This window comes from Gigantopelta aegis, chromosome 1 (genome assembly GCF_016097555.1).
Source record: "Gigantopelta aegis isolate Gae_Host chromosome 1, Gae_host_genome, whole genome shotgun sequence".
NCBI classification, from domain to species: Eukaryota; Metazoa; Mollusca; class Gastropoda; order Neomphalida; family Peltospiridae; genus Gigantopelta; species Gigantopelta aegis.
The window spans coordinates 42,183,072-42,205,130 of record NC_054699.1 but is presented as its reverse complement, the minus strand read 5'-3'; the positions used below and the strand labels follow the sequence as shown (position 1 = coordinate 42,205,130).

The 22,059-nt window shown below is 33.0% G+C and overlaps 1 protein-coding gene across 1 annotated transcript in view; it reads right to left on the bottom strand.

Moving 5' to 3' along the window:
- Window positions 1–1,243: 1,243 nt before the first annotated feature.
- The window catches only part of LOC121381541 (integumentary mucin C.1-like), a 40,159-nt gene continuing 19,343 nt past the window's right edge, over window positions 1,244–22,059 (bottom strand). Inside the window, 1 exon segment of the mRNA XM_041510904.1 lies at window positions 1,244–1,354. Coding sequence (XP_041366838.1) covers window positions 1,244–1,354 — 111 coding nt within the window.

Below are 22,059 nucleotides of genomic sequence, written 5' to 3'. Positions count from 1 at the left end.
GATGGAATTGTCGTCTGTTGCTAACAAATCTGTGGCGGCTACTTCCAAGAACCCGTCTGCTGTAGACCGCCATCTTGATCTCAAAAGAAGAGCTCTACGCATGCCCGATACTAAATCGGCTCATCTTGGCTGGAGCTGCGAGGATGAGCGAACAGATTCAACAAGTTGCAGTTATTTCGAATAAATATTGTACGAAATAATTCGCCGATCTGTTTAGATAAGTGTAAATCCAGAAGCGCCGTTTCCTGGCTTAACACGGCTGGCCGGGCAACGCAAATTCCATTCGTTACAGGTCGATGCCTTAGTGAAAGAAAAAAAAAAGACGGGCAATCTAGAAAATGCCCTCCCCGAAAAACTGTTTTGATCGATAACTTTCAACTTTCAGCTATATAGGAAATACTGTTAATTTTGTTCACACGACTAAAACTTCTGCGAATCTGTAATACCACAATTTCTTATTGATTTCTGCCTCTCATTGCCGAGGTAATGCTCCGATCTGTTAGCGGAGTCGGTGGCAAATAAACGAGAAGGCACGTGGACAATTGGTAGAAATCTCAACGGCTGTCTAGGAAGGACAGCGTGGCGGCTAGTTCCCGGCGCTGTGAGGAGAGTTTAACATGTCACAGGAAGAACGAACGAGATATCGGCAGCACGGAATAGTATCAGATAACCACACTAGTATGTCTCCGGCGCGCGCGCTCGCGCTCACACACACTCACGGGTTGGTTGGGAAGCAGTAGATCGACGTCATAGATCTGCGCGTGAGAATATGGTCAGTCTGTGTGTGACGTGATTTGCACGTGAGATTAGAGATTGGTAAGTGAAAAAAGCCCACCCAAACCAGGAATGTGTGGGATTTTGTTTTTTAATATTTATTTATTTATTTATTTATTTATTTTTATTATTTATTTATTTATTTTAATTCTTCTTTCTTTCTTTCTTTATTTGTTATTTGTTTGTTTATTTATTTGTTTATTTATATATATTTATTTACTTTTTATTTATTTATTTATTTATGCTTAATTAACCGGAAGGTTTACTGCGATAAACTAAGTAATTGTAACTAGTTCGTGCCGACACACGCAGTTATTACTGACACCGACTACTCCAGACGCAAAGCCACAAGATGATAAAATCAGTAATTGTGACATTCTGTCTTTTGTTAGATAAGAAACCAGCTGCCAACACATATCACACCCCAGACGAACAGCCGAAAAATACCTGATAATAACTGTAATTGTATTTAGAGAAGAAACGCGTTGCAGACACACAGACTGCTGCAGATGGACAGCAGCAAGTCGTCTGGTAGAATCAGGAATAGTAACACTTGGTATCTATTTAGAGAAGAAACCAGCTGCCAACACCAAAAAGCAGTAAGGTATTTGAAATCCTCTCACATGTAGAGCAGCTCATACCACTGACTTTGATATACTAGCTCTAGGCAATGTTTGACCGAGACGTCCTTCTGGTAAGTGTTTATTGCAAGAACGCTTAACTGGTCCAATTCAGTTCAATTTTCTTATTTCAAACGTCTCAGCTTAACACACGCACGAACACACATACACACACACACACGCACACACATACACAGAGAGAGAGAGAGAGAGAGAGAGAGAGAGAGAGAGAGAGAGAGAGAGAGAGAGAGAGAGAGAGAGAGAGAGAGAGACAGACATACAGGGAGAGAAATAAAGATGGTCAATGCAATATAACATTAAAAAAGAATGAAATGTGTTTTACTTTTCTGAATTCAGTGATATGTAATATAGCACTAGTGGTGTAATACTGCGGTATTGTTTGGGATAGCTTATTGATGACATCAAATATCATACTAGTGAGGAGGGATATGTTATGTTTTATTTAACACATTTTATTTACGGTTATATGGAGTCGGACATATGGTTAAGGACCACACAGATATTGAGAGAGGAAACCCGCTGTCGCCACTTCATGGGCTACTCTTTTCGATTAGCAGGTAGGGATATTTATATGCACCATCCCACAGACAGGATAGTACATGCCACGGCCTTTGTTACACCAGTTGTGGAGCACTGTCTGGAACGAGAAAATATCATACTAGTGATGTCATACTGTGATATTATTTGGGATATCATATTGTTGTTATCACACTTGTCATACTGTAATATCATATTTACCATGTCACACTTGTGATGTCATACTGTGATATCATATTGATGATGTCACACTTGTGATGTCATACTGTGATATCATATTGGTGACGTTACATTTGCGATATCTGTTAGTAATATCGTGCTCATGGTGTTGTACTGTGATATTATATTAATGATATCACACTGGTAGTTTCATACTGATATCATTCTGATATCATATCATATCATATTGGTGATAAATTACTGTGATATAATATGGGATATCATATTTTGTGATACAGCACCGGTTTTGTCATACTGTGATATAATTTGGAATAACATATTTGTGATACAACATACGTTGCGATATCAAAATGAAAAAAAAATATATCGCATACAAATATATTTTCATCTGATGATAGATTCACTTTTTATGTTTTTTTTGTTATTCATTTTATTCGCTTTAGATTATTGTACTTCATCCTTTTTCGGTTTTAAAAGTATCTGCAGTAGTTTTGTCTCATATTTGTAGTTAGCAGTAAAAGGTTGCTAAAGTTTGTTTTCTTTAACAACACCACTAGAGCATATTGATTTGTTAATCATCGGCTATTGGATGTCAAGCATTTGGTAATTTTGACATTTAGTCTTAGAGAGGAAACCACATTTTACCATTAGCAGCAAGGGATCTGTTATATGCACCATCCCACAGACAGGATAGCACATACCACGGCCTTTGATCCCAGACCGACCGCAGATCAGGCGAGCGTTTTACCACTGGGCTATGTCTCACCCCATAGTTAGCAGCAAACAAAACAAGAAGAACCAAAGACCACACCATCACCAAATATATAAGCAAATCAAACTAACCATCAACGAAAAAACAAGGTGGGTGGATGAATGGATGCTCTCTCTCTCTCTATCTCTCTCTCTCTCTCTCTCTCTCTCTCTCTCTCTCTCTCTCTCTCTCTCTCTCTCTCTCTCTCTCTCTCTCTATATATATATATATATATATATATATATATATATATATATATATATATATATATACAGAGAGAGAGAGAGAGAGAGAGAAATATATATATATATATATATACTCTTCAAAAGAAGAAACGCAAAACCACATTGTCGTAACATTTGGAGAATTGATTTAATTATTGAATGGTGAGTCCGATAATTACCAAATGTTGCAGGATTGTTCACAATTCACTCTAGTCCATTGTGAGTAAGTGATAGGACACACCACCAAGGTCATCTGGAGTCAATACCGGGTGTGGCCTCCGCGTGTGTTGACAACTGCCTGGCACCGCCTGCCCATTGAAGCAACCAGAGTATGGATGACGTCCCGGGGGATGGTGGCCCACTCGGCCTGCAAGGCTGCTGCCAGCTCGGGCAGGGTCTGGGGCTGTGATTGTCGCTGTCGGAGGCGTCGGTCCAACTCGTCCCATAGATGCTCAATTGGGTTCAAATCCGGTGATATCGATGGCCAAGGAAGGACATTAATGTTGTTGTTCTGTAGGAAAGCCGTTGTGAGACGTGCTGTGTGAGGCCTGGCGTTGTCATGTTGGAACACTGCGTTGGCGTTGGCCATAACTGGAACGATGTGTGGCCGGAGGATCTGGTCAATGTAGCCCTGTGCATTCAGGTTGCCCTGCACGTGGACCAGGTCAGTTCTGCCAGTGTGTGAGATGGCTGCCCACACCATGACACTACCCCCGCCAAATCTGTCCACTTCCTGCACGCAGTTTGCCGCATAACGTTCACCACGACGCCTATACACGCGACATCTTCCATCATGACGTCGGAGCAGAAATCGGGACTCGTCACTGAACCACACCTGTCTCCATCGCAGTTGAGACCATTGTCGATGAATCTGGCACCACTGCAGTCGGAGTCGACGGTGTTGTGGTGTTAAGATGACACCTTGAACTGGACGTCTGGCACGAATTCCTACCTCACGTAGGCGGTTCCGTACGGTCTGGTCGGATATCCTGCGCAAACCTGGTATTGCTGCGGCTGTGGAGGTGGCAGTAGTCAATCGTTCCCGAAGGTGGCGTACCCGGATGTAGCGGTCCTGCCCGGGGGTAGTGACCCGTGGTCGACCGGATCTAGGGAGGTCACGTGTTGATCCATGTTGCTGGTAACGGTCCCACAGTCTGGAGATGGTGCTTGGGGACACATGGAATGCCCTGGCAACGGCCGTTCTGGATTCGCCTGCGTCTAGTCGGCCGATGGCATTGTTTCTCTGCGGTTCACTGAGACGTGGCAGGTCCTGGATTGTCAACTGTCGGCCAGATACAGAGGCCAGGCAAGCGAACACCCTGCACTTTTATACTGTCGGTGTTCATGTTGCACGTGCAGACAACGCACGTGCAGTGGTGACATGGTTTGCACGTAGCTGCGTTTTTGCGAATATTCACATTTTGGAACTTTATTGTACAGTAGCTGCGTTTTATCGAATGTAACCGTGGGAATGTGTTTGGGACATGCAATGACCTTATATTCACAAAGCATGAACCGGTAGGAAACATAAAATCGGAGTTATAACCCATTTGTACCCTTTTGCGTTTCATTTTTTGAAGAGTATATATATATATATATATTTTCTCTCTCTCTCTCTCTCTCTCTCTCTCTCTCTCTCTCTCTCTCTCTCTCTCTCTCTCTCTCTCTCTCTCTATATATATATATATATATATATATATATATATATATATATTATATAGAGAGAGAGAGAGAGAGAGAGAGAGAGAGAGAGAGAGAGAGAGAGAAAGAGAGAGAGAGAGAGAGAGAGAGAGACAGAGAGAGAGAGAGAGAGACAAAGGTATGCAACTCTAACGCGTTTCATAATTTACAAAACACGCATCTACTTCTCGATTATCGTTATACAAACATTAATAACTGAAATAATCGTCAAAAATCGATAATGTTTTTAAATTAGGACTATGAATAAATTAGTTTATGTGACTAGCACTTCAGATGCAAATTAAAAGTTACTAAAAAAAATTCTATCAAATATGGGTTATCAGTTTCTAGTCCTCTATTAGCCATAACCAACATTTGTTTGTATATATTATTAAATGTGATTTATATCAATCACAGAGTAAAACCATCGTAATTAATAGAATTGATTTATTACAACTAATGAGAATTGACCGGATTTGTTTTATATCATGGATCATAACTTTGGACGTTCTCACCACTAATATGCTTTTGTTTTGTTGACAGCGCGAAAACATTCTGAAATGTATATATATGCAATAGATATAGCTATATAAACAAGAATAATAAATAAATTTATTTTAAAGGGACATAGTCTAGTTTTTAAACACTAAGGCATATTTGTGTTTACTATTATAGCAGTTTTTTTATAACTGAAATCATACTTTACTTAGATTTTATGGTTTAGATTATCAGTTTCCGTATATTCGAAGTGTTTTTGGTCACCCTGGTGTTTCTAATATCACAAAATGCATTTCTCACATTTTTAAAAACGCACGTACATCTGAGAAGTAACAGTTATGGAGTCGAGTTTTAGTCTATTTTTAGAGGGTATTTCACCATTTCAATGAAACAGACACATGTGTCACTCAATTGTAGCTTTATCCAAATGTGTTACAGGTTTGTAGATTAATTTTCACGGGTTGAAACTAGTGTTTGTCTCTTTAAAATTAATCTGTTGCATAAAAGATTTGGTGAACTTAAATCATCTTAAGTCTAGATTTTAGCGCCATATTTTATTAAAGGGACATTCTTGAGTTGCTGCAATTTTAAAGATTTTATCGACTAACAGAGACTATTTAACGATTTTAATTACATACCAAATACATTTTTCTGCATAAAATACTAGTGGTTGTATGTTAAACGTGATTTTATTTCCTAAAATATTTTAAGACAAAATTTGGTTTGTTCTTCTTACAAATATTAAAACGGCAAAAAACACATTGAATATACAGACACATATTGTAAACAAGAAAATATATTTAATATGCAATTTTAATAGTAGAACTATTATATTAGTCGGAAACATCTTACAATGCAGAAAACTCAGGAATGTCCTTTTAAATACAGTAGCAAAACCAAGGGTATAACTGCAATATACAAAAGCGGCGATTTGGTATATTTACCATCTGAAATACATACCAGGCCTTTGAGAAAATTGCGAGAGCGATTTGGGTAGGGTACGCCATGCGAATGTGTGCATGGTTGACATTACTGTGTGTCGCTTTACAGCGCTGTATGGAAGATTACTGACACCTCTAGATCGTTTCTTGTCAAAATGACTTCTCGATTCGTATTACCGTCAACTACCTATTAACGATCTATAAATTATGCCAGGCTGTCACTGGCAAACGCCGCACATTGTGTCTCATTGAAACACCGTCAGGACTCATTAGTGAGGCGGAGGCCAAGGTCATCTGCCGGTTAACGGGATCTCATGTTATTCACCGGCCTTGTTGGTGTCGTGGTTAAGCCATCGGACATGAGGCTGGTAGGTACAGGGTTCGCAGGCCGGTACCGGTGTAAACGGAATGCAAGTCCGTAGGAACAGTTGTCTACCCGGACTTAATCTCCTAGGAATGCAGGTCCTAGGTCTAATATACCTAGGAATGCAAGTTCTAGGACTTACGTTCCTTAAAGAATGCTGGTCTGACTGCCAGGATATCAAGTCAGGGCCGGACTTGTATTCCTGGACAATCAAAATTTAAGTCCGGTAGTACACATAAAAATTAAATTATAATGTAAACAAAACAAAAAAGTAGTTTCCTTTCCGGTTTATTTAATTAACTTAGGATACTGGCGCCTCTCTATATTTAATTATTTTCTATTTATTCCAATATTTTCCATTTATATCATTGTGTAGAGTATGTACACATTTTGTTGACTTTATTATATGATCAGAACCAAAGTCTTTATTTACTGCGTGTTATTCCAACTAATAAATGCTTAAACATTTAAAAGTAATGTTTGAAAACTCGAAAACGTCTTCCATAATTAGAAGCGTATTACATGTATTACTACTCGCAAATAACCGGCCTCGGTGGCTTCGTGGTTAGGCCATCGGTCTACAGGCTGGTAGGTATTGGGTTCGGATCCCAGTCGAAGCATGGGATTTTTAATCCAGATACAGACTCCAAACCCGGAGTGAGTGCTCCTTAAGGCTCAGTGGGTAGGTGTAAACCACTTGCACCGACCAGTGATCCATAACTGGTTCAACAAAGGCCATGGTTTGTGGGAAGCGCAAATAAAAGATCCCTTGCTGCTAATCGGAAAGAGTAGCTCATGTAGTGGCGACAGCGAGTTTCCTCTCAAAATCTGTGTGGTCCTTAACCATATGTCTGACACCATATATCCATAAATAAAATGTGTTGAGTGCGTCGTTAAATAAAACATTTCTTTCTTTCTTTCTTTTTACTCGCAAATAAGTATAACTTGCCCATATGATATATCAACAAAATTGTCTGTTAAACATTATGTACTGATATTTGATAATAATAATAATAATAATTCAACTTAAAAAAATGTGATATTTGCGTTATAATAAACTATCTTGTTATTTTATATTTTAAGTTAGTGCCTTTTTGGCAGTAATGTTGCATGCGCGTGTACATAGGGGTGGAGTGGGGTGGCGTGGTCTAAATACCCCTCTTCAAAGCAAATTTCTACTTGCCTCAGTCTACACCCCGCCCCCTACATAACTTATTGAACATGTGCCTGCTTTGTCAATTTTGCTAATTTAAAGGGGAATTCCTGAGTTTGCTGCATTTTTAAAGATGTTATCGACAACAGAGACTTTTTAACAATTGTAATTACATATCAAATATATGTTTCTGCATAAAATATTAGTGGCTATATATTAAACGTGTTTCTGATCGTTTTAATATTTGTACTAGGTTACATTTCATTTTATTTCCAAAAACATACTTTTTTTTGTACGTACGAAATTATTTGAAGACAAAGTCCAGTTTGGGCATCTTACAAATATTAAAACGACCAGAAACACATTGAATATACAGACACTGATGTAAGTTTAATCGTTGAAATATTTTATCAATCGGAATCATCTTACAATGCAGCAAACTCGGGAATGTCCCTTTAAAAACAAAATAATAATTTGGTCTAACATAATATGGTAACCCCCCCCCCCCCCCACCCCCCAGTGCATGTTGGGCTCTATGATATCTTAGTCCGAACCAACCATATCATCGATACAAAATGATTTTTCATTAAGGTTTATCAGTTAATAGAAATATCAATGACTAAGAGTGGGTTTTAACAGCTCAATCGGTCACTTTACCGACTAAAACAAAACAGTAACCCCTGAACAATTATCATACTGTCAATAATATGCACTCACAATTTACAGAGATACTTTAAAACGGACTAACTACTCATGAGACTTTTACACCTGATAGTTCTGGTCACAATAAGCATTCAGACTCCCTTTTTGGGAGAAGCGGTGGGGGAGGGACAGGCTGATTTTTATTGCCCGAATGAAACGAAGATGTCTGAATCTGGAACACAACGTATATTTATATTTGCATTACTACCAAGAAGCTATATAAGATTTCAAACAAGTCAGGCTGCATTTTTACATGGATTACAACTAATATTGTGAGTAGAATGATGGAAATACATGGTGAAGTTTTCAGGCCAGCTCGGTTTGCTCGAACGTGTCCATTTATTAACGAATATATTAAGCAGATAATAGATTGCATGAGTTATGTATATGTCAAACTCTTTAATTTAGTATTTGATAACGGTATTTTCCCAGATTCCTGGTTGATTGGTATAATTAAACCTATTTATAAAAGCGGCGATAGGGAGGCTTCCGAAAACTATAGACCCATTACATTACTCAGCTGTCTTGGGAAACTCTTTACTGCTGTCTTGAATAATAGGCTGAAATTATATCTCGAATTGAATGATTTACTCTCAGAAGTTCAAGCTGGATTTAGAAAGGAATATTCAACGAATAATCATATCTTTACTCTCTATGGACTTATCGAATTATTACAAGTACGAAAGAAAAAACTATTTTGTTCATTTATAGATTTTAGCAAAGCATTTGATTCAGTATGGCGAATAGGACGCTGGGGTAAACCTATACAAAACGGTATAAATGGTAAATGTGTCCAAGTCATATATAGTATGTACCAGAATATTAAATCTTGTGTTACTGCTCATTATGCACGGACAAATTATTTTCCTTGTTGTGTGGATGTTAGGCAAGGTGAAAATTTATCACCCTTGCTGTTCTCCTTGTTCCTTAACGACACCTTGAAGAAACGTTTAGAAAGAATGAATGCAATGGTAATAATAATAATAGATGGATTATTCACAGATGCCACCCTGATTAACACTATTGTTATTTTTGTCATACTCTACGCAGACGACACAGTGCTTTCGCAGACAATTTTGAAAGTATGCACATATTACTAAATACTTTTAATTCGTGTTGTACAGAATGGAAACTAACTGTCAATTGTAAAAAGACAAAAGTTTTAATTTTAGTGGCAACAAGAAGGACTACAACAAAATGTTTTAGTTGGGAAAGTCTAGACTTGCTAAAGTAGATACCTTGGTGTTGTATTCCATAAATTAAATAAATTTACTAATGCAAGAAAAATGTTGTACGAACAATCACATAAAGTTATGTACTTCGTTCTCAGACAAGGAAAACGCTGTAATATATCTATTCACTGTCAGCTTAAATTATTTGATTGCATGGTTATACCAGTCCTTTTATACGGATGTGAAACATGGGGATTCGAAAGTTTAGCTTCCATAGATAAACTGTATAATAAATTTTTAAAACTACTGTTACCAGTGAGGAATTCTACGCCGTTGTACATGTTGTATGGAGAACTTGGACGTTTCCCGGTAACTATAACTGTAAAGCTAAGGATGATTACTTTTTGGTTCAGACTAATTACAGGGAAGCAATCCAAGTTATCATTATTTGTTTATAGATTGTTGTTGAATGATTACAATAATAATATTTACAAATATAAATGAATAGACTTTGTAAAATCAGTATTGGATAACATTGGTGGAACATATATATCGATGTAACAATGTGCTACACTTTTTAAAGAATTTATTTCTTTAAAGGCATATTGTCACAGACCACTGACCTATTTAATGGTCAAACAAAGTATTACCTGAACAAAAATAACTTGATTTGTTCCTAAATGTACTTTATTCAACCATCTTCATGATATAAAAATAATTGAATTATGGCAATGGTCCATAAGTCAGAAACTAAAATTGCCGAGAAGAATGACATGGATTTCACTCCTTCATGGTTCAGTTAAGGTGATGCGATAGCTAGATTTGGTTTCCAACAATTAATGTAATTTTTATTTATTATCCATTTTTAGAGATTTAAGGTCCTTAAATCCGTGACATACTGCCTTTAAGACTTACAGATCAATTCCTACAAACATGGTACAGTCATATCGATAATTCCGGAAAAGCTTCAAATTACAAACTGTTAAAAGATTGTGTTACATTTGAGACATATTTAACTTGCGAAAAAACATTGGTGTCCATTATTACGTTTTAGACTCTCAAACCATAATCTCCTCATTGAAACAGGTAGATGGACACGAATACCACTACATGATAGAATATGTCCCCTCTGCAACAGTAACGACATCAGAGACTAGTTCCACTATATACTGAAATGCCCATTTTTAAAGAATACAGAAGTATTTACTTACCACAATACTGTCAATCAAAACCTAATACATATAAATTTTATAATATCTTCAACAGCAAGAAAACCGGTGTCCTTCGTAAATAGTCAATTTTCTGTAAATTTATTATGAATACTTTTAAGTCCCCCGGCTAAAATACTTATATGGATATGTATTTTATATATATATATATATATATATATATATATATATATATATATATATCATATAATATCTTACATTTTCAGTGCAATCAAAGTATGTGATATTTTTCAGATCACATACTTTAAGAATTTGATAACTTTGCAAATTAGATGTACATTAGTCGAGGTCTCAGCACTAGGTTTATTGACATTTAAGCAAACGTACTTGGGTGACACTCCACGATTGACGTATGCATTCATAGTCATCAAATAAAAACATTTCAATGTCAATTTACACTGAAAGCTGTCCAGCGTTCAGAAAACAAAAAACGTTAGGCATAACTTTATTTTGATGTAAGGACATCCAAAATGACGGGATTCGAGTTTGACGTCATTTCCATTCAAAAATACACCTTCGCCACATATTCTTACGTCATTTAAATATCTAGTAATGGCGGACTGGAATGAAAGTTGCGTGTATAGTTTACAAAAACACGTTGTATTAAGCTTGAGCTTATATGATATAGAGATTATTACCCTCATGTATTTCGGTATCGTCAATATCATATATTAGGAATAAAAATAATGTATTATGCTCGCCAGATGCTCGCATATATATATATATATATATATATATATATATATATATATATATATATATATATATATATATATATATATATATATATATATTTGTTTATTTATTTATGTGAAATACTTATACGTTTGCCATCTTGTCAAAATATATGTATTATGTACCTCATATACCGTGGTGTACGGCCTGTGAGTAAATAAAGTTCTTCTGTTCTTCTGCCCCTCCTCTCAGCACTGGGGAAAGTTACTCCAGATTATTATATCTGGCCGTTAGGAACACCCTGTCTCGTACGCTTATGGTGTTCCTAACGGCCAGATATAATAATACAGAGATCCTTTCCCTAACTCGTCTCTTATGCTTAGGATGGTCAAACCTGCCACAAGGAAGTCACTAGTAATTAATGTCACGTGTTTTGATGCTATTTGTAATTGTTCATTTATAAAACTCGATTTTTTATGTTTTTTATTCCTGTTATATTTATATTGCAGTAACTGGCCATTAGTACTAACTACTAGAACTAAGTACAGTTTTCAAAGTTTTATTTCAGGGATTTTCATGAATCATATGTATATAATAAGCAAAATATCGGAAATAAAATTCCAGCAGACTAGGAATACTAGGATTGAACGTCCTGTGGACTAGGAGTACCAGGAATAAAAGTCACACGGACTTAAATTCCTAGGAATACATGTCCTACAGACTTAAAGTCCCACAGACTAGGATTCCGAGGAAAGGAAGTCCGATCAGACAAAGATTCAGAAAATCACAATTAATCGGATTGTGACTTACATTCAAAATATAAACTTATAAAACATATTATTAAAAATTATGTTGGTGTATATAGAAATTGGCTTTTGGTGCTGGCCAAATGTTAAGGGGTTTTTTTAGTTACCAGTTTTCATGTATACATGTATAATGTATATTTTTAAAAACAGTTGTGGGCTCCATATTGTTTTTAAAGAGTATTTATTCCTTCTTGTTGAACACATGAACATGTAGCCCACTTTATATCTGTAGTTTCATTATATAGTTTTGAAAAAAGCAAGATACTCGTGCTACTTCAATATGCTAATACAAATTTAAGACGATTACAAAAATTCTCTGACGTGTCTGATCAGCAATACTGTGATACTTTGTATTATATATGTCTATAATGTTAAATCACTCTCCACCATTATCCTGTACATTATTGTGTACATATCTGTATAATATATGCTATGTTGTTTGTATGATGCTGATGAATTGTAAAACTTAAGGCAATAAAAGGAACTTGAACTTGAATTTTTTGTTTTTTAAATCCACAAGTCTATGATTTGTAAAAACTAAATAATTAAGTTGATACTCAAACTTAAAAATGTGTTTTAGACATAGAGGTTTGAACCGTGCGCTTATTCATCACATTACGAGGGAAGGCTGACAAAACCTCACCTTTTTTCTTGTGTCTTTCTGACAGGACAGAACAGAACAGAACAGAACAGAACAAAACTTTATTTACTCTCATGGCCCCCATTCGGTGGCATCAGAGGAACATAAATAATAATAAACATACAAATTGTCAAGATGATTTCAGAAACATATATACCACGATACAAACAGATGAGCAGCTAAATATTAAAAACAGTTAAAATTACACAAAGTCAAGAAGCACAAAATTGTTTGTTAATAATTGATATAAACTTACACAATTTAAAAAAAAACACTAATACGTTTTGAGCTGAAGAGTTGCTGGAATTTGTATATATTTGGTCTATTTACATAGTATTTGTTAAGATATTTTAATCTTTCTTGTCTAAATGTTTTGCATATAAATAGATAATGAAATTCATCTCCAACAATATTGCTATTACAAAGCATACAGTTTCTATTTTCATATAAAATATTTGTCCACCTCCCCTTTTCAACTGGTAAGAAGTGATTTGAAATTCTAAATCGAAAAAATGTTGTGTACATTGTTTTATCCAGAATGTTAAAATATGATTTTAGTTCTAATTTTTCTTTAAATATTTTATAACTAGTTCCTTTGCTGGTCGTAAAGATGTCATTTCTCCATGACAGCTCGTTCAAATTGCAGAGTATAAAAAAACGGACCTCTAATTTGCCGGAGTAGTATTTCTGTCACTACCGGAATTTAAGTCCGGTAGGAATACAAGTCCTAGGAAAAAACCCAACTTGAAAATAAACCAGGTATGAACGCCCGGGTAGGACTATGGTTCCTAAGGTATGGAGGTCCGATAGGACTATTGTTTCTAGGAACAGAGGTCCTACGGACCTCGGTTCCCATGGACCTGCGTTCCTGTTACACCGGCTCCAACGCAGAGCGAGTTTTAATGACTCAATGGATAGATTTAAGACCACTGCACCCTCTTTTTTTCTCACTAACAACTAACCCACTGTCCGGGACAAACAGCGCACATAGCTGAGGTGTGTGCCCAGGACAGCGTGCTTGAATCGTAATTGGTTATAAGCATGACAATAAGTTGAAATGAAATGGAATGTTATTCACAGTATTACACGCACATAGACATTTAGAATGAATGAATGAATGAATGAATGTTTAACGACACCCCAGCACGAAAAATACATCGGCTATTGGGTGTCAAACTATGGTAATGCAAATAAATAAAGTGATGATCAACATCAATATAAAAATTCAAGGTTTAAACAAAAACAGTGTAAAGAACTGTGCAAAAATACAAATACAAATATCACAGAATTTTACGGACACCGAATTTTACTCTAAACTTCAATTTGTGCTGTATTGGCCATTCTCAAAGAGAATGTTACACCCCTGCACCACGGTGAGGTTACAGCACGCGCAGGGGAGACATTTAGAAAGACACAAACACACATCGGGGTTTAGCTCAGTCGGTTGAGTGCTCGCCAGAGGTGCTTGCGTCGCAGGATCGAACCATTTTAGTGGATCCATTTAATTGATTGGGATTTTTTCTCGTTCCAACCACTGCACCACAACTGGTCAATGACCGTGGTATGTGGTTTCCTGTATGTAGGAAAGTGCATATAAAAGATCACTTGATGCTAATGAAAAACATGTAGCGGGTTTCCTCTGATGACTACGTGTCAGAATTACCAAATGTCTAACATCCAAGAGCCGATGATTAATTAACCAATGTGCTCTAGTGGCTTATTTAAACAAAACAATCATTAATCCGATGTTCTGGGTACACACCTCAGCTTTCCAGATGTCTTGCTTTCTAGGCTGTATGTCGAGGACTGTGAGTTAGTTGCTAGTGGTTAGTTGTGTACTATTTTTCATAATAATTACATTTTTATTGTATCGATAGTAATTAGTGAGGTACTGTACTGACAGTAATTATGTGCAAATATGTATTGTATTTATTGTATTTCGCTGTGTATTGTGTTGATAGCGCTTACAGTTATATTGTATTGATGGTGATTAGGTTTGTATTGTGTTGATAGTAGTTAGTTATGTATGCTATTTATAATAATTAGATTTCTATTGTATTGATAGTAATTAGTTGTGTATTCTATTTATAATAATTAGATTTGTATTTTATTTATAATAGTTAATTATGTACTCTATTTATAATACCCCTGCGCGTGCTGTAACCTCACCGTGGTGCAGGGGTGTAACATTCTCTTTGAGAATGGCCAATACAGCACAAATTGAAGTTTAGAGTAAAATTCGGTGTCCTTAAAATTCTGTGATATTTGTATTTGTATTTTTGCACAGTTCTTTACACTGTTTTTGTTTAAACCTTGAATTTTTATATTGATGTTGATCATCACTTTATTTATTTGCATTACCATAGTTTGACACCCAATAGCCGATGTATTTTTCGTGCTGGGGTGTCGTTAAACATTCATTCATTCATTCATTCATTCATTCATTCTATTTATAATAATTAGTTTTGTATTGTATTGATAGTAGTTAGTTAAGTATTCTATTTATAATAATTAGTTTTGTATTGTATTGATAGTAGTTAGCTAAGTATTCTATTTATAACAATTATATCTTTAACCTATTGATAATGATTAGTTATATATTCTATTTATAATAATTAGTTTTATATTAGTTTTGTATTGATAGTAATTAGTATTGTATCTATAACTATTTCGTTTGTACGGTATTGATAATAATTAGTTATGTATTCTAATTATAACAACTACGTTTGTATTGCATTGATAATAATTAGTTATGTATTCTAATTATAACAACTACGTTTGTATTGCATTGATAATAATTATTTATGTATTCTAATTATAACAACTACGTTTGTATTGTATTGATAATAATTAGGGGCTGTATCTAATTCTGTTGAAAACAAAATTGTTTTGTTTAACGACACCACTAGAGCACATTGATTTATTAGTTATCGGCTGTTGGATGTCAAACATTTAATAATTCTGACATATAGTCATAGAGAGGAAACATGTTATATTTTTCCATTAGTAACAAGGGATCGTTTATATGCATTATCCCACAGACAGAATATTACATACCACGGCCTTTGATATAACAGTTGTAGTGCACTGGCTGGAACGAGAAATAGCCCAATGGACCCATTGACGAGAATCGATTCCAGACCGAATGAGAATGCTTTACCACTGGGCTACATCCCGCCCCCTGTTGGTAAAGTGCTCACCTTTGGTCGTAGATTTGAACCTACTCAGCGGATTTATTTTTCCCTTCCTAACCACTGCTCTACGGCTAGCATATCAAATGACGTGGCATATGATGTTAAGTACATATAAAAGATCCTTGTTGCTGATGGAAAAGTGTAACAGGTTTCTTCTAGAGATTACACGTCAGAATTAGCAAATGTTTGGCATTAAACAGTTGTTGATTAATTAACCCTAGTGGTGTCGTTAAACAGAACATATGTTTTTAACTTTAATAGCAATTAGTTTTATATTGTTTTGATGCTAGAACATTATATATGGTACTGACAGTAATAGTCATTAGTTACATATTGTATTCATAGTAATTTGATGTCTTTTAATGATAGCAATTAGTTATGTATGGCATTGATAGTAATTAATTATGTATGTCATTGATAGTAATTAGTTATGCATTGTATTGATAGTAATTAGTTGTGTCTTGTATTGATAGTAACTAATTATGCATTGTATTGATAACAATTAATTATGTATGGCATTGATAGCAAGTAGTTATGTATTGTATTGATAGTAATTAATTATGTATTGTATTGATAGTAATTAGTTATGTATTGTATTAATTATGTATTGTATTGATAGTAATTAGTTATTTATTGTATTGATATTAAGTAGTTAGGTATGATATTGATAGCAAGTAGTTATGTATTGTATTGATAGTAATTAGTTATGTATGGTATTGATAGCAAGTAGTTATGTATTGTATTGATAGCATTTAGTTATGTATTGTATTGATAGCATTTAGTTATGTATTGTATTGATAGTAATTAATTATGTATTGTATTAATAGTAATTAGTTTATGTATTGTATTGATAGTAATTAGTTATGTATGGTATTGATAGCAAGTAGTTATGTATTGTATTGATAGGAATTAATTATGTATTGTATTGATAGGAATTAGTTATGTATTGTATTGATTCCAATTAGTTATGTATTGTATTGATTCCAATTAGTTATGTATTGTATTGATAGTAATTAGTTATGTATTGTATTGATAGTAATTAGTTATGTATGGTATTGATAGCAAGTAGTTATGTATTGCATTGATAGTAATTAGTTATGTATTGTATTTATAGCAATTACTTATATATTGTATTGATAGTAATTAGTTATGTATTGCATTGATAGCAATTAGTTACGTATTGTACTGATAGTAATTAGTTATGTATTGTATTAAGTGTAATTAGTTAAGTATTGTATTAAGTGTAATTAGTTATATATTGTATTAAGTGTAATTAGTTATGTATTGTATTAAGTGTAATTAGTTATATATTGTATTGATAGTAATTAGTTATGTATTGTATTGATAGTAATTAGTCACGTATTGTATTAAGTGTAATTAGTTATATATTTTATTGATAGTAATTAGTTATGTATTGTATTGATAGTAATTAGTTATGTATTGTATTAAGTGTAATTAGTTATATATTGTATTGATTGCAATTAGTTATGTATTGTATTGATAGTAATTAGTTATGTATTGTATTGATGGCAATTAGTTATGTATTGTATTGATAGTAATTAGTTATGTATTGTATTAGTAGCAATTAGTTACGTATTGTATTGAGAGCAATTAGTTACGTATTGTATTAAGTGTAAGTAGTTACATATTGTATTAAGTGTAATTAGTTACATATTGTATTAAGTGTAATTAGTTACGTATTGTATTAAGTGTAATTAGTTATGTATTGTATTAAGTGTAATTAGTTACATATTGTATTAAGTGTAATTAGTTATGTATTGTATTAAGTGTAATTAGTTATGTATTGTATTAAGTGTAATTAGTTACGTATTGTATTGGTAGTAATTAGTTATATATTGTATTAAGTGTAATTAGTTATGTATTGTATTAAGTGTAATTAGTTACGTATTGTATTGGTAGTAATTAGTTATATATTGTATTAAGTGTAATTAGTTATGTATTGTATTAAGTGTAATTAGTTATATATTGTATTGATAGCAATTAGTTATGTATTGTATTAAGTGTAATTAGTTACGTATTGTATTAAGTGTAATTAGTTATGTATTGTATTGATAGTAATTAGTTATGTATTGTATTAAGTGTAATTAGTTACGTATTGTATTGATAGCAATTAGTTATGTATTAAGTGTAATTAGTTATATATTGTATTGATAGTAATTAGTTATGTATTGTATTGATAGCAATTAGTTATGTATTGTATTGGTAGTAATTAGTTATGTATTGTATTGATAGTAATTAGTTATGTATTGTATTAAGTGTAATTAGTTATATATTGTATTGATGGCAATTAGTTATATATTGTATTGATGGCAATTAGTTATGTATTGTATTGATAGTAATTAGTTACGTATTGTATTGATGGCAATTAGTTATGTATTGTATTAAGTGTAATTAGTTATATATTGTATTGATGGCAATTAGTTACTTATTGTTTTGATAACAAATAATTCTGTATTGTATTGACAGTATTTAGTTATATATTGTACTGATAATAATTGATTACATATTCTGTTGATAGTAATAGAATCCATATATCATTATCTCGCCTTCATATAAAATTCTTTAATCTCATTGCAAAATTCTCTTATATCCCGTCAGTAATTTCCAACAGTTTCCAGCCACCCCAGTTAATGCTGAAGCAATAATTAGATTATAAATAACATTGATAATTATTTATTAATATCTGTTTCAGACAATTAAGTATTACAAACATCGATGGAACTATTTTTCGTCACTTTGCAAGTGGTTTCGTTAGCGTCCGCGTGGTACGGCTCCGTTAATAAATTGTTAACAATTATTGTCTGGCGTTATTTTGATTATTTGGCTATATGGTTTAACATGTCAGCAAGATAAATTCGTAGTAGAAGCATCTCTCGGGGTATATGTACCCTCTGTGTGCCATATACCCCTCGTGATGCTTCTACAACTTATATTAAAAGAGGAAAACAATTTATGTTGTATGGAAAGTGATGAAAATATTCAATATAAAATGTAACTCGAGTCACCTGCAGCCCTACCCTTATTAATATTATCCCGCTAATCAATATCAATAAAGGACAGAGCTGGAGGTGACTCGAGCTATATAAAATGTAATAATAATTATCAATATAATAAAGAGTGTATATAATAAAGAGAATGTATATACTCCACTTACATAATTATCAAGTCTCTGCGTGGTTGCCCCTAGTAACTATTTATAGTGTTATTAGCTGCTTTACATTATCAATGGTAACTAGTTAGTTTTGTATTGATTGTAATTAGTTATCTATTATATTGATAGTAATTAGTTATCTATTATATTGATAGTAATTAGTTACATATTGTATTGATTGTAATTATTTATGTATCGTGTTGATTGTAATCATTTATGTATTGTGTTGATATTAATTGGTTACTTATTGTGTTGATATTAATTAGTCATATATTGTATTGATATCAATTAGTTATATATTGTATTCATATTAATTAGTTATATATTGTAATGATAGTAATTAGTTATATATTGTTATGATAGTAATTAGTTATATATTGTAATGATAGTAATTAATTATGTATTGTATTGATAGTAATTAGTTATGTATTGTGTTAATAATAATTGGTTACATGTTCTATTTATTGTAATTATTTATATCCTGTATTGTTAGTATCTAGTTACGTATTATATTGATAGCATTTAGTAATGTATTGTATTGATAGCAAGTAGTTACGTCTTGTATTGATAGTAATTAATTTTGTATTATATTCATTGTCATTGACAGTACTTAGTTACATATTGTATTGATAGTAATTAGTTACATATTATATTCATTGTAATTGATAATACTCAGTTACATATTGTATTGATAGTAATTAGTTACGTATTATATTCATTGTAATTAATAGTACTCAGTTACATATTGTATTGATAGTAATTAGTTACGTATTATATTCATTGTAATTGATAGTACTCAGTTACATATTGTATTGATAGTAATTAATTACAATTTGTCTCTATAGCAATTAATTATGTATTGTATTGTATTGTATTGCATTGCATTGCATTGTATTGTATTGTATTGTATTGTATTGTGCTGTGCTGTGCTGTGCTGTGCTGTGCTGTGCTGTACTGTACTGTATTATATTATATTGTATTGGTAATAATTAGTTGTGTATTGTATTGACTATTAGTTTTGTATTATATTGATAGTGATTATTTTGATGGTTATTAGATATTTTTATATTAGCTTCGTTATGAAGTGGTTTTCTAATATTGATTTGTTCAGAATCGGTCTGTCAGTCCGTCCGACAACTTTGATTTAAAGTCTGTCTTATATAGTTTTGATTGAATTGTTCTGAAAGTTGGTACATCAATCATCTCTGCCACTCTCCACAAATTAATAGGAAGATATTTTGACTTTTTATTATTATTATTTTTTTGTTGTTGTTTATTAAATGTTTTTAAATTAAAAAAAAAAAAATTGAAAGGCTATCTCCTCCTTTTGATCAGATAGTTCTGAAACTTGGTACTTAGATCCTCTGAGGCATTCTTTACAAATTACCAGAGAGAGATTTGGAAAACTTTAGCATTTTTAACTTTTTATAAAATATATTTACAAATTTAATTTAAAATTCGAAAGTCTATCTTCACCTAGAGTTTTGATCGGATAATTCTGAAACTTGGTATTGTGATTCTCTGAGGCAGTCTTCACAAACTAATAGTGAGATACATTGTGTATTTTTGGACATTTAGAAGTTGTGATTTTTTCGTTAAATTTAAACTTTTAAAGATTTGTGGGGTTTTTTTATTAAATATTTTTTTAATTTAAATTGAAAATTTGAAAGTCTATCTCTTCTTAGAGTTTCGATCAAATAGTTATAAAACTTGGTACAATGATTCTCTGGGGCAGTCTTCTCAATTTAATAAACATATATTTTGTAAGTTTTGATTTTCTTTTAGTTTTTAAAATTTAAATAAAAATGTAACATTGAAAGTTTGTAAAGTCTATTTTCTCCTAGTGTTTTAAATTTAAAAGATTTAAATACAATCTTTATCTCTGCTGTGACATTCATCAGTGGAGCTTTTCTAATACGGATTTGTATGGTGTCTGTTCGGCGTCTGTCCGTCAACTTTTGCTTTGAAGTCTATCTTCCTACAGAGCTTTGGTTGGATTGTTTTCAAACTTGGTACAACGATCCTCTTCAAGATCTAATATTGTGAATATTTTAATTTTTATTAAATTATTTTAAAATTTGAAAGTGCATCTTTTCCTAGAGATTTGATGGTATAGTTCTGAAACTTGGTATTATGATTATTTCAGGCAGTCTTCACAAACTAATAGAGAAATATTTTGAAATTTAAAGATTTTAAAAATTTAAATAAAAATTTAACATGACAAAATTAAAAGTTACTTAGCAGACCTCTATAGGCCGATGGACCTCTTGTTTGTTTGTTGTTTTGTTTTAGTAATTAGTTACTAGTATATACCTTATTAATAATAATGAGTTATGTATTGTATTGATAGTAATTAGTTATTTAAGGCTTGTTTGTTAATATTTCTTTTACTTTCATTGGGGTCTGCGCCAAAAAAAAATCATCTGCAAACCGTGTGAATCGGCGAAAGCCAGATGCATGTAAAAAAAAAAATAGAAATCCGTATTTTTAAATTTAAAGGGACATTTTTGAAATTGCTGCAATTTTTAAGTTGTTATTGACTAACAAATACTTTTTGATGACCGTAAGTACATATCAAATATATTTTTCTGCATAAAATATTAGTGGCTGTACATTAAACGTGTTTCTCATCGTTCTAATATTTGTACTAGGTTAAATTTCATTTTAATTCCTAAAATATTTTTTTAAGACGAAATTATTTGAAGACAGAATTCAGTTTGGGCTTC